At 37.0% G+C, this 14537-nt stretch overlaps 1 protein-coding gene across 1 annotated transcript; it reads left to right on the forward strand.

The window, feature by feature from the left end:
• Window positions 1–5884: 5884 nt before the first annotated feature.
• Window positions 5885–6823, forward strand: LOC110303175 (olfactory receptor 6C65-like). Its single transcript, XM_021174161.2, has one exon. The coding sequence runs from the start codon at window positions 5885–5887 to the stop codon at window positions 6821–6823; it is 939 nt and encodes a 312-aa protein (XP_021029820.1).
• The last annotated feature ends 7714 nt before the right edge of the window (window positions 6824–14537 follow it).

Genomic DNA, 14537 nt, shown 5'->3' on the forward strand with positions numbered 1-14537 from the left:
CTTGGACATTCCCTCCTGTGAAAGCTCTGTAATCTCTGATCAACCCTGAGTAAATCTTATGCATCCTTTTCTGCCATGAATAAACAGGACAAACAAAGACTGTCTTAGGGAAGGCCTTAGTCATACAGAGCTGCTCCTAAGCCTCCCACAGAAGGCTTCTCCTCACTCCTTGCACTTTCATGAGGTAGGCCAGATTCCTTCTGTCCTGGACTCATCTTAGGCCTGATTCCCGAATCTCCCCCTTCTCAGTTCTTCAAAGTTCCCAGTGGTGTCTGGATGCCTATGAGTTTGAGAACCACAGCCTCTGTCCCAGCCCATGCCACTTCTTACCAGGAGAAACACGGGCTGGGACCCTTATCTTAGGCTATGTTTTATCTCCCCTGAGTGGCCTGTCAGCATCCTATGAGCTCTGAATGTAGCCTATCGCCGCCCCTGTGCTTCCTCTCCTTGAGCAGTGTTCTGACAGATGTGAAATGTAGGCCCACAGAGGAATAAGTGTCCACTGTGGAAGGGCAGAAGTGGATTATGGTTGGAACAGGAAGCTGGTTGATCACATTTAAAATGCAGACAGGAAGCAAAAGAAAGCAGGAAGTGGGGTGAGGTTGCATTCAGTGAGGTACTTTTCCAATGAGTTTGCTTTTTCCATAAGCTCCATAACCTTCACCAATATAGCACCACCAATTTGAAATGAATATTTAAATACAGGACCCTATGGAGGATATCACTCTTTCAAACCACAAAGTACACAAAACCAGAGTTCTTGATCAGATTTACAAATATCATGCATTTTTTTCCCTCCTCCCTGGCTAGTCAGCCTTTCGTATGCCCAGCCCGACCCAACTCAGTGTAGGGAAGCAGTCCTCTGCAGGATGTATAGTTGTCTTAGGGCTTTACTTCTGTGAAGAGACACCATGACCAAGGCAACTCTTAAAAAGGGCAATATTTAATTGGGACTGGCTTAGAGGTTCAGAGGTCAGTACATTATCATCAATGAGGGAGCATAGCAGCATCCAAACAGATATCACACAGGAATTGCTGAGAGCTCTACATCTTGATCTGAAGGCTTCTAGAAGACTGTATCATGGGTAGATAGGAGGGTCTCAAAGCCCACCTCCACAGTGACAAAGCCATACCTATTCCAACAAGAACACAGCCCCTAAAAGTAGCACTCCTTGTGAGCTAAGCATTCAAACACCTGAGTCCAGGGAGGGGGATGGGGAAAAACCTACTCAAACCACTACAGTAGCTGATAGAAAATGTCCCTATTCTATAGGCTGCCTCTTCAGTTGATTAAGTTTTCTTTGCCCTACAGAAGCTTTAATTTAATTCTAGGCCATTCCACCTCTTGATTCCTGGTTTATTTTCTGGGTTGTATTCAGTGTCTTTATGTAAAAGTAACTTATTCATCTAATGTAACTGTCCTCATGGAGGCTTAGTGATGAATAAGCTGACCCTTTTACTTCTTTCTGAACTCTGGCTGGCTGGTTAAGCACAGCTGTTCTGGCTCAAACTCCTCTTCAAGCTGATTGAATCAATCTGCTTCTCTCAGCTTCTCCTGAATGGCTCTGCTTGGCCCCAAACTTACTCTAACAATCTTTTTAATCTTCCAGTTTCTTATTCTCTTGCTCCTTCTGTCTTCATGTGTGTCTAGCCTGTTCTCTCTGCAACCTGTCTCTATAAAACTGTTATGGTAAAAACTGTCTTTGAATTCCATGAACTCCACTCCACTGTACAGCTCCTCAACTCACTGACACAGCTGATCTGACAGACTAGAACTCAAGAGATCTGCATGCCTCTGTCTCTTGAGTTCTGGGATTAAAGGCGTGTACAACCACGTTTGAACCTAAGTCTTCTTTACCTAAAACTTGCTCTATACCAGGCAGACCCAGACTAGAAATCTGCTTGCCTCTGTCTCCTGGGATTAAATGTGTGTCTGTATTCTACCCAGATCGTATAGACCTAAAAGGTCTTTATATGTGATGCCTTGCCAGAGTAGTCATGTTGCTGGATTAAAATTCTTCTACATCTTTACGTGAGCCAGTATCCTGGAGTGTAGTCACTACTCTTTCTTCTAGAATATTCAGAGTTTCTGGTCTAATACTGAGCTCTTTGATCTATTTGAAGATGATGTGTGTTGGGGGAGAGAGAAGAAGAGCAAATTTCATTCTTTTATTTGCTAATATCCAGGTTTTCTAGTACTGTTTAGATAATTTTTTGTTTTTGTTTTTGTACTTTGCTTAAACATTACATAGCTGTGGGTGAGAGGATTTATATTTGGTTGATCTTCTATACCATTAATTTGTGTGTATGTTTTCTCTGGTAGGGGTGTGTGTGTGTGTGTGTGTGTGTGTGTTTTCCTTTTACAGCTATGTGATATAAATTAGTGTCAATAATGGTGAACTCCCAGCAGTGCTTTTATTGGTCAATATTGGTTTTGGTTATATGGAGCTTCTGTACTTTCACCTGAATTTTTAGATTGTGTTTTCTATCTTTTCCACTTCTGAGAATAATTACATTGAATTTCAAAGGGAGACACATTGAATCTATAGAATACCATTTACAAACCCTACCAACCCCAGTGTATGGGAACTCTTCCTGTGTCTGGCTCATCTTCAGTTTCCATCTTCAGGGTTCTAAACTTTTTATTGTATAGGCTTTCACATTATTGATTTTATTTATTCCACCTTGCTTAATTTTTAAAAGATTGTGTGTGTGTGTGTGTGAATGGGATTGCCCTCCTGATTTCTTTATTCTTTTTGTTTCTGGTATATGGGAGAGTTTTGTTTTTTTGTTTTGTTTTGTTTTTGATTTTGATTTTGCAGGGGAAAGAATATGATCTAAACATGTGATATGAAATATATAAGAACAATAAAGAGCAACAAAAATAATCTTATGAAAAGAGAGCACATCAAAAAGCTCCTTTGCCAAGATCAAGTCAGCTTTAATAAAGAGATGCAAGGGTTGTTCAACATTCACAATCAAGAGAATTTAATGTACCACATCAATAGATTCAAGGATGGAAACCATATGATCAGCTCTTTAGATGAAAAAAAAAAAAAAAAAAAGACCTTTTTACAAAATCCAATGTCCCTGTATGGTGTAAGTTCTGAAAAATTTGGAATAGAACAAAGAAAATCTCCTGACATTAACAAACATGTTCAGCAAAGTAGCAAGACATGAACCTGATACACGAAACCAGTAACCTTTATTTATGTCAATGACAAACATAGAAAGAAAACAGGGAAATAATCCCAGTCTTAATAGCCCCAAATATCTTGGAAAAAAATCTCACCAAGGAAGAGAAACACTTACGTAATGAGAACTTACGACAAAGAAGCTGAAGAAACACTGGAAGATGGAAAGAATTCTTATGCTCAAGGTGATTAATGTAAAAATGGTTATTTTTACCAAAAGCTTATTACAGAAATTCAATGCAATTTCCATCTAATTTCAAATGCAATTTTTAATATAAATTTAGAAATTCTTAATATTAATATGGGAACCAAAAAAAGATACAAAATAGCTAAAAACCAAAACCAAACCAATTCTAAAACATACAGAATAATTGGAAGGATAATTTAAACAATTACACAGCAGGCAGTAATTGTTTCATCAGTCTTTCCTTTGGATCATAGGATGCCTGGCATTATACATAGAATTCAACATCTTCTTGTACCTAATGGTTCTCAAAGGAATTTGATTAAATGTTGCCCAAATTAATTAATTGTAGACACACTAGTTTTTCTTTCTCTAGGGATGTGTCTATTATGTTTTCCACCAGGACAAACTCTTCTAAATCTTATTCACAAACGTACATAATGCGTCTATTCTTTTTACAGAACATTTTTTAAAATATATGAATTGCTGAACAATATTAGAAAAGCTATTCAAGTCAATGGCATATGATGTTTAGATATTTCTTATTCTTAAAGATCAGAATTTGGATTGAGAATTGGATAGACTTTCACAAGCTAAACCTAGAAAAAATGCTTACATTTTGTTAAAGGAGTTGCTGAATAGAAATACTTAATTTGACCAAATTATTTTTAAAGATGAAACAACCTTTGCCTACTTGAATCATTGTTGTTTTTTAAACTAAATATTAGATAATCAGAAAACCAGGTATAAAAATGCCCAGACAAACTTAAAAGTAAGTATATTTTGTCTTTGTCAACAATATTACTCAACTTTCTATATCAGATCTGTTTACAATACGTCCTTTTGATACATATCACGAGGTGATTTTGTTAAGTTGTGTAACTGTTTTTTCTTCCTATGTCTTCCCTAAATCTGACAGCTGAGTTTAAAAATGTGTAACACTGACCACAGAAAGGAGTCAAATGCATTTTCTCAGGTAAACATCAATGACATTACTAATACAGCCCTAATGGGCAGAGGAAACACGAAACCACTTTGCAGCATCCTTGCACGTCATTAACTCAGAGTCCTTTCATGGTGTACCTGAGAATCACGAAATGGAATTCTTGCTTCTTAGAACTGGTAGCAGTATAGTGCATGGATGCGTTTCCAGAAAGTGTCTTTCAGAGGTTGAGTACTTAAGTCATTGAAAATTTAAAATTCTAATACTGAAAACTCTCATTTTATTGGGACATGACACTAATGGTGTAAAAATTTGTTAAAATTGATTAGTTTGCAAGACTTGATGCATAGATGCAGATCTGAGCCCAGGGAGCTAACATAAACTACAGAATATTGGCACCAGAATTAATAGGTTGCAGAGTTATTATTGAGTTAAGAGCTTTATTATTTCATGTATCAAATAAAATGTATGTCTCTTTTGAACATTGGAACACTGGATATGGTAAAGTAGAATACAAACAAGAGTGCTACTCTATTTGTAGACCCTAATATGTAACCTTGGGCTTGTACATAAAACCTTGAAGGATGATTATTGGCATAGAATGAAGAATATATTGATATTTTCCACAATAATTATAATTATCGTATTTTATGCTTTTATGTATTATTCCTATATTTTTCTATTCCTTATAGTGTCTTTCTTTTTCTTGTCACACTTTTTAAAAATCAATAAATTTATCAGCATATCCTTTTTCAAAGCAAAACTTGAGAATGTCTGTCATGCAAAAAGCTTACTAGCATTGCATTTAGCTCTAATAATCTGACCTGACCTTATGCTGATATTGTATGTGTATTAATTTCAGAGAGGAATGAATAGGGTGATTTTGTATGATGATAAAATTGAAATATTTCAGTCAGTCCCACCCCCCGACACACACATAGTGCTTTCTGCTTAAAGTTTTCTATGAACTTGAGATCTTAATAATTTAAGATGCTCGATATATTTCTGCACTCCTTTAAACCCAGCGAAAGGGAGGACCATCACAAGTCTAAGGTTAACTTGAGCTGCACAATAACTTCTGAACTAAAGTCAGCTCAGCCAGATTCTGTCATCAAACCAAAACAAAAACCACCAAGAGTTGTTAGGAGGATGAGGCTACTGCCTAGAATCTCCCATGGATCTGAGGTAGGAGGCTAAAGAATATTAGGTCAGTATGTGTTTCTGTAAGAACAAAAATGATTGGATTTGACTCAAGATAAGCTTTCTAGTGATAATCATAAGTTGTATACTGTGGTCACAACGGTCAAATTACAATGAATACATTTTGATAATCTATTTAATCTTTCTCAAGAATAGTGAAACAAACTAACTTTTTCTTTCTCAGAACATAACATGAACTTTTAATTTTAATAGATAGCTCTTTCACCATTTCCCAAGGCATTAAGTATAAGCTTTAGTTTTGGAGAGTGAGAACATTATGAACATAATTGAAATTCTATCAAATGTCTTTGAATTAACATTGTTCTTTTTATTTACAGACCAACCCAATTTCAGATCTTAGCTATGCCAAATAAGACATCAATCACAGAATTTATTCTTCTGGGACTTACAGATGACCCAGAGTTACAAATTGTGATATTCTTCTTCTTGCTGGCCACATACCTACTGAGTGTAAGTGGAAACATGACCATCATTACCCTGACACTGTCGAATGTTCACTTGAAAACTCCCATGTATTTCTTTCTCAGGAATTTTTCCTTCTTAGAAATTTTATTTACAACAGTCTGCATTCCAAGATTTCTGATCAGCATCGTTACAGGGAACACAGCTATTTCCTATAATGCCTGCATGGCACAAGTATTTTTTTTGATATTTTTGGGAGCGACAGAATTTTTTCTACTGGCTGCAATGTCCTATGATCGTTATGTGGCCATCTGTAAACCTCTGCACTATACAGCTATCATTAACAACAAAGTGTGCAATCAACTTGTAATTGCATCTTGGTCAGCTGGATTCCTCATTGTTTTTCCCCCTGTAATCATGGGCCTTCAGCTGGAGTTCTGTGATTCTAACATCATAGATCACTTCACTTGTGACTCTTCTCCCATGCTGCAGATCGCTTGCACAGATACAAAGATTCTCGAGCTGATGGCATTTTTCTTAGCAATATTTACTCTCATAGTAACATTGGCCTTGGTCATTCTGTCCTACACACTCATCCTCAGAACAATTCTGAAGATACCTTCTGCAGAGCAAAGGAAAAAGGCCTTTTCCACTTGTTCCTCCCACATGATTGTGGTGTCCATTTCATATGGAAGCTGCATTTTTATGTATGTAAAAACATCTGCCAGAGAAGGCGTGGTGCTAAGTAAAGGAGTTGCCATGCTCAACACCTCTGTAGCTCCCATGCTGAATCCCTTCATTTACACCCTAAGGAACCAGCAAGTCAAACAGGCATTCAAGGACTTCACAAGAAAATTACTGGCATCAAAGAAGCACTGAATTTTCTGAAATCTGTAACTGAAATCACAAATTATTCACCAATAGACAGCTTCTTTCTAGGACATAGACATATAGTCATGAATAAAGCACACAATATCATGCTTTTATAAAGCTTGCTTTTAGTAACTAGGAATAAGCAACATAATAAGAAAGCAAATTAACTAGTATTTCAGTGAGTGAAAAACAGTGCAAGAGAAAGGAAATACAGTGCTGGAAGGATGGTGAATGGGAGTCAAAATAAATACCTACCTAAATAACTCACAGTCATTTTAAAACTCTCTTATATAAGATCTTCTACATTCAAATGTATTTTCTTATATTCTTCTTGTTTTCCTGTAATTTTCTAACCTATTGACTCAAACTGTGAATACATTGCCTAATGATATAGTGAAAAGCTAGAAAATAATAATCAGTGAAAGGATATGGGTTTGTTTGCAGTTTGGGCTTGAACTAGAAAGAAAAATATACTTAATTTCTCTCATTTTGCCTGTAGTAGTGTTGTTATTTCTAGTAAAGATGAAATTTAATCCAGAAAAATATTCAGTCTTTGTATTAGGCCACCAGACTTTGGGGAGTTTTTGGAGAGAATTTTTTGAGTGAGTAGATTAGGCTGTTTTTTAAAATCTCATCATGGAATTTCCTGAAACTTTTCATTGTTTAGGAGCTAAATTAGCTTTGAAATATGAAACAAAACAAAAACAAAACTATAGATATCTAAAGTTTTTTCAAAAGCTTTTTCAACATTTAATGAGATGATCATGTGGTTTTTTCTTTCAGTTTGTTTATATGGTTAATTACATTGATGTATTTTCATAGATTGAACCATCCCTGCATCCATGGGATGAAGTCTACTTGATCATGATGAATGATGTTTTTGATGTGTTCCTGACAGAGCTTATAAGAAAGATCAGTCTGAAATTCTGTTTCTTTGTTGAGTCATTGTGTGGTTTAGGCATCAGGGTGACTGTGCCTTCATAGAGTTTGGTAGGGTGTGAAAAGTCTATGCTTCTGGTTTTTAAGTAAGTTTAAGCAATGTCATTTTTTATGCTATTCAAAGAACAGTTTGCAAAACATATCTGAGAATCATAATAGTGAATGGAATTTTCTAATGACAATCTCATCATGTTACAGCTTTCAGAGTCTCATTAACATAAACTTTAGCATAATCATTAGCATGTTTATATTTGCATGTACATGCAGAATTACACTACATATTTATACATTTTTATTTTATATATAAAAGCATAAATACTGAATTGAGGTGAAGCAGGGAAGCACAGGGAATGGCTTGTGAACCTGACATTTGGCAAACACTTGGCTAAGACTAGATACATGCCTCTATTCTCAAAATGTTCTTGGTTTTCTAAAACCAGATGCACATTCTATACACACACCACTCTGAACACTGTACCTAGCAACCAACCTATTGGAAGTTGAGGAAACACCTGCCCCTTGCATAAAGCCACACATATACCTGGTTTACACAACCAAAATAGGTTACCTTCTTTAGCAACCCCTTGGTAGCACTCTATTTTTACTTTACATATACGGGATAATATCGTAAAGCCTGGAAAAGTGAGATGATTTGCCCTTAATAGGCTTTGGCTCCTTGAGCAATAAGACAAACCATGTTCTCTCAAAGTCCTTTTAGGGAGACTTACATATTGATCATAATATATTACCCATAATTAGGTGTACATGTTATTAAAATCAGATGGATTATGGAAAGGTACTTTCACAGTGGGCCAAGAGCTTATGTAATGAAAGTCTGTCAGTTAAAATAAAGAACCACTGCACTATACCACTGCAACAGACATCTTTTCTTGAACTCCATAAATAAAGCCTCAAACAAAAATGACCTGCAGTCAATTTGACAATGTTTCCTTTGATATCTGTACTATCACTCTCCTTGAGCAATGTTTCTTTGACTCTTCACCATCTTGTGAGCCTTTATTTAAATTCCTTCAATAAGAGACCAAGAGCCTAAAAACAACAAGCCACAATCCCAACTACCATAACACAATGATTTAATGAACACAGAGAAATTAAACTTAATATTGAACTTGGTAAACAGTATTTCACCTATACGAACAATTGTGTAGGCATTCAAAATTAGGATGGATATACATAGAAAATCAGACACTCAAATAGTTAGCTTTACATAACTGAAATGTGAAATACCCAAACTCAAAGAACCAGTGCCAAGAGCCACTTAGTGAAATTAATATTGACCACTGTGGTGATTTATACTACTTCTCAACTTACTGTGATCTAGAATCATCTTGGATACAAATCTCTGAGCATTGTTTGAGATTGTCCAGATTAGGTTAACTGAAGTGAGATGATACATTTTAAATATGGGTGGCATTTAAGGAGCTGGAGTCAGACTGTATAAAGAGGAGAAACTAGTGAAAAACCACATTCATTGCTCTTTATTTTTTAATATTATTTTTATGAGGTATTTTGTTCATTTACATCTCCAATGCTATTCCAAAAGTCCCCCACTCCCCTACCCACCCACTCCCACTTCTTGGCCCTGGCATTCCCCTGTACTGAGGCATATAAAGTTTGCAAGACCAGTGGACCTCTCTTTCCACTGATGGCCGACTAGGCCATCTTCTGATACATATGCAGCTAAAGACACGAGCTCCGGGGGGTACTGGTTAGTTCATATTGTTGTTCCACCTATAGGGTTGCAGATCCCTTTAGCTCCCAGGGATCCATCTTGCATACACTAGCAAGATTTTGCTGAAAGGACCCTGATATAGCTGTCTCTTGTGAGGCTATGCTGGGGCCTAGCAAACACAGTAATGGAGGCTCACAGTCAGCTATTGGATGGATCACAGGGACCCCAATGGAAGAGCTAGAGAAAGTACCCAAGGAGCTCTTTGTTTTCTGATAAAATATGCCAGGTGAGCACTGGCCTCAGCTTCCCCATTTTATGCTTTCCTTGTTGCTGTTAACTAAATCCTATAAGCTGAAATAAACTATTCCCTTGAGTTGCTTTTTAAAATATTTTAATTTAATTAATTTATTTTACTTACTCACATCCAGCTCAGCTTACATCCAGTCCCCTTCCTGGTAACCCCCTCCTACAATTCTTCCTCCCTCCCCTCTCACCTCTCTCCTTCTCCTCATAGACAGTTGTGAGTCATCTGACATAGGTGTTGGGAACAGAATTCTGGTCCTTGCTACAAATCCATGATAAATAAAGAGCTTGTAATAGCATGACACATCTAGTCTGGGGAAGATCACCTCTTGAAATGCAACAACAGCAGCAAACTTGCCAGCACTAATTCAGTGACTTTATATTTTGACATAGAACTTCATTGTCAAATAAATGAAATGGGAGATTAGGAAGTTGTAGTTCGGGAAGTAATTGAAAACTAATACAACGTTTATCAAACTTCATTTAATGTGGGATTGAGTATAGATGCTGGTGCTAAAAAAATAGGTCAAACACCTATCAAGTTTTTAAATCACCACTGAAAACAGTATACACTATTTTAGTGGACATCAAAAATAAATATAAAATCAGAGACTAAAATTCAATTTGTGTAAAATAAAAAAAATATGGGTAAAGGCAATATAATAATAATAATAATAATAATAATAATAATAATAAATAATAATAATAAATAATAATAATAATAATAAAGGCTGTTTCCACAGCTTAGTTGATAAATTATTTTCATCTAAGCATGAGGACATTAGTTCAATCCCCAGAACCTATGGGAAAATGCTGTGCATGGTGATTTGTGCTTAAAATATGATTATCAGGGATGGAGAGACAGGTGAATCCCTGGGATTCACTGAGCAGAAATCATCTGAGTCAAATCAGTGAGTTCTGGGTTCAAATAAAGATAATGAGGACACCCAAGGTGCTGTAATTAAAACATAGTAGGTCAGCAATGGCTAAGCATGCAACGATGCTATTTAAATTCAATTCCTAGAATCCTTATGGTGGAGGAGATAGATGACTCTGAAAGTATGTACTCTAGTCTCCATATTCTGAAGGTGTGCACATAGAAGCACACTCACACACATACTCACTAAGAAGTAATGGAAAATGTGTAATAAAATTTTGTTTTTATTTTTAGGAATGATATAATTTCACAATGACAATAGTGTATGAAATTATAAAACTGGTTTTTAGGACAAAGCAAATCATCAATTAAGAGATAACTATATAGAAATTTTAACCCAGCAAATGGCTCTTCTGATTAGCAATCATGACTAAAGACATTCTAGGTCTATCTGATACAGCTGAAATGTAGATGTGCCCAGAATAACAGTGTGATCTATCTGGAATATAGACATGCCCTTAGTACACACCTTTAATCCCAAACAATTAATGTGAGGTTAGTTTATATAGGGAATAGGCCATGTTTGAGAGTGACATCTAATTGAGGGGCAGACAATGTGATGAATCAAGGAAAGATTTGACAGAATGAGTCAAAGATGGGATACACCCAACTTGCATGGAAACAAACAGAAAAGAGGTGACTTAAGAGAACAGCTTCCCATACATCCACAAACACACATTCACTCACTCACTCAGTCAGTCACTCACTCACCCATAGAGAGAGAGATAGAGAGAGAAACAGAAAACAGACGGAGATGGACACCCCCACACACACACACAGAAAGGCAGAAAGACAGACAGACAGACAGACAGAGTTTTACTAGGACAGTTTTACAGAGATGGGTTGCAGGTGAAGACAGAACTAGCCAGAAAATTAGACAGAACCAGAAGATAGAACATATTTCCAGATTTAGTTTGAAGCCATGTAGAACAATTCAGTCAGAAGTCAAGAGAGAGGCCTGTTTGGATCAGTCACCTCAAGAGGAGTTTTGAGCCAAAACAACTAAGTTTAATCAGCCAGCCAGAGTTGAGAAAGAACTAGAAAATGTGAGCTTATTCAGTAGTAAGCCTCTGAAACAAGTTATATTAGATGAATAAAAGTTACTTTTATAAATAATTATAATATAAATGAAAACTTGAGTATATATTTTAGCTATGAAAGAAAATGATATGTTTACTTAGGTGCTTCTCAGTACTATGCAGGCAGGCTATTTATAGGGTTTTACTGTCTGAATTTAAACCGTAGATATATCCTTTCACATATAGAGTAAATAATTGCAAAATTGATTCATTTAGCAATACTCTACAGTGTCCATAAGATATATTCACGGGTACCTTTTTTTTAATTCCATAGCATGTCTTATCCTGTTTTTCTTTAAGGACTTCTACCTGTTTGATTGTGTTATCCTGTTTTTCTTTAAGGACTTGTAACTCTTTAGCCATGTTCTCCTGTAATTCTTTAAGTGAGTTATTAAAGTCCTTCTTGATGTCCTCTACCATCATCATGAGATATGCTTTTAGATCCGTGTCTAGCTTTTCCGGTGTGTTGGGGTGCCCTGGACTGGGCGAAGTGGGGGTGCTGGGTTCTGATGATGATGAGTGGTCTTGGTTTCTGTTAGTAAGATTATTACGTTTACCTTTCGCCATCTGGTAATCTCTGGGGTTAGTTGTTATCGTTGTCACTGTTTAAAGATTGGAGCAGAAGCTGTGTTCCACTCACCAGCAGTCTCAAAATCCTGCGGCGGGGGTCGTGGGGGTCGTGGGTAGCTGGCGGTACCCCGGTGCTGGTCCAGCCGGAAGGGGCCTGTGGTCCTACTCAGGCCTGTTTTCTGCTTCCCTAACTAATGCAGTCTCTGGTCCCGTGTGCAATTGGATTGGAGCAGAAGCTGTGTTCCACTCACCAGAAGTCTTAAGATCCTGTGGCGGGTGTTGTGAGTAGCTGGCTAGTGTCAGCCGACCCTGCGCCCTAGCTACCCTGGTGCTTTTCTGACTGGAAGAGGCTTGTGGCCCTACATAGGCCGGATTTCTGCCTCCCCAACCAAAGCAGTCTCAAGTCCCGCGTGATTGGACTGGAGCAGAAGCTGTGTTCCACTCACCAGCAGTCTCAAAATCCTGTGGCGGGGGTCGTGGGTAGCTGGCAGGTGTCAGGCAACCCTGTGCTCTAGCTACCCAGGCGCTGATCCGGCCGGATGAGGCCTGTGGCCCTACTCAGGCCTGTTTCTGCTTCCCTAACTAATGCAGTCTCAGGTCCCGCGCGCAATTGGATTGGAGCAGAAGCTGTGTTCCACTCACCAGAAGTCTTAAGATCCTGTGGCGGGTGTTGTGGGTAGCTGGCAAGTGTCAGCCGACCCTGCGCCCTAGCTGCCCCGGTGCTTTTCTCAATTCCATAACATGTCTTAATGGCCTTAAAAGGAAAGTAGTTTTTATAAAGATAAGAAAAATAAAGATGTATGATTTTGAGGGAACTTGGTCATATGATGTATCATGTTTGCCTTTAAAAATATCAGATTGAAAAAAGACTTAAAGGATCTCAAATCATCATTTACCACAAATTCTCAAGCTAAAATAGAACAAAGTCACCTTCAGTTAATACATACGTAAAAGTAGCTATGTCAAAACTGTAGGGAAATACATTGAACAAGATACAGTGATGATGTCTAAAATTGTAGGTTTTGGTTGGAGAAGGTAGGAGGATAAGAACTACAAGCCAATCCTTGGCTACATAGCAGGTTCAGGGCCAGCTGCATTTTCTCATTAGACCTCTACTGAACCTTTACTTCCATGTTTTAAACTTATTTTTCCTTGTGTTGAAGATAACACATAATCAGTGTCACTATGCTACAATTGTCCTCCACCCTCAAAATGGAGTCACAGGCTGCTTGTGAAATGAAGTCTTTCAGGACAGACACAGTCTAAAAAATCCACTGCTGTTTTACAGGCTGTAGAGTAAATCAGAGTGCCATGTAGTCTATCTCAACACTGTCCTAGGAAAATCAATGTGAGAAGATAACTATATTTTGTTGTTAAATCTCATCCTTTCAAAAATACCTAGTTTATTACTTATAGATAAGTTCTACAAGCTCCTGGGATGTAGCTCACATAATCAACCAATTAAATGTGATTATTGGAAGTAATGTTCTAGTTGTATACACTAGTGCCCTATTATTATCTATCCCAGAAGTCATACATTTTCATGTTCTGTAGAATTTATTTGAAGTTATGTGTTGTAAACATAGTAGAAGTGTTATGTTTTTTTTCCCTGGGAAAACAATGACAACATTCCTTTGGGAAATATTAGAATAATCTGAAAAATTTTATAGCAATACAATTCTCATATAGAGATGTCTTTTTAAGATATTTTAAGGACCGATCAGGATCCGAGATACTGGATGATTTTGGAAAACACATAAAGATGCTTCACAGCATGTTTTGAGATTATACATCATGGATGCTGTGAGGAGATGCTCAGCTTTGAGGGAGGAGAAACATAAACACCGATTTCTCTTTGTGCTACAGGACCATGGCATGGATTTGGTTCAAGAGAATTAAGCATATTATTATATGCCTGATGCTTTAAATTGGTAAGTATTTTCAAATAGTTTATACTAAATGTTTCAGCTTTATCTACTGTCCTCTCATGTAGTTTATTTATAGTTCAGTTTCACATATATGACTATATATGCAATATATATATGTATATGCATATATGGTGCATACATTGGTATATCTGTTACTTATACTGAGCAAGTCAGTTTCATATTACTGATGTGGCTATTTAAGATAGTTTTAAAGATTATATTAAAATATCTGTATGTCGGTTGTCAATTATGAATTATTGCTATATGATGT

The sequence above is a fragment of the Mus caroli genome, unplaced genomic scaffold (genome assembly GCF_978045245.1).
Source record: "Mus caroli unplaced genomic scaffold, Mus_caroli_1 scaffold_9, whole genome shotgun sequence".
Lineage (NCBI taxonomy): Eukaryota > Metazoa > Chordata > Mammalia > Rodentia > Muridae > Mus > Mus caroli.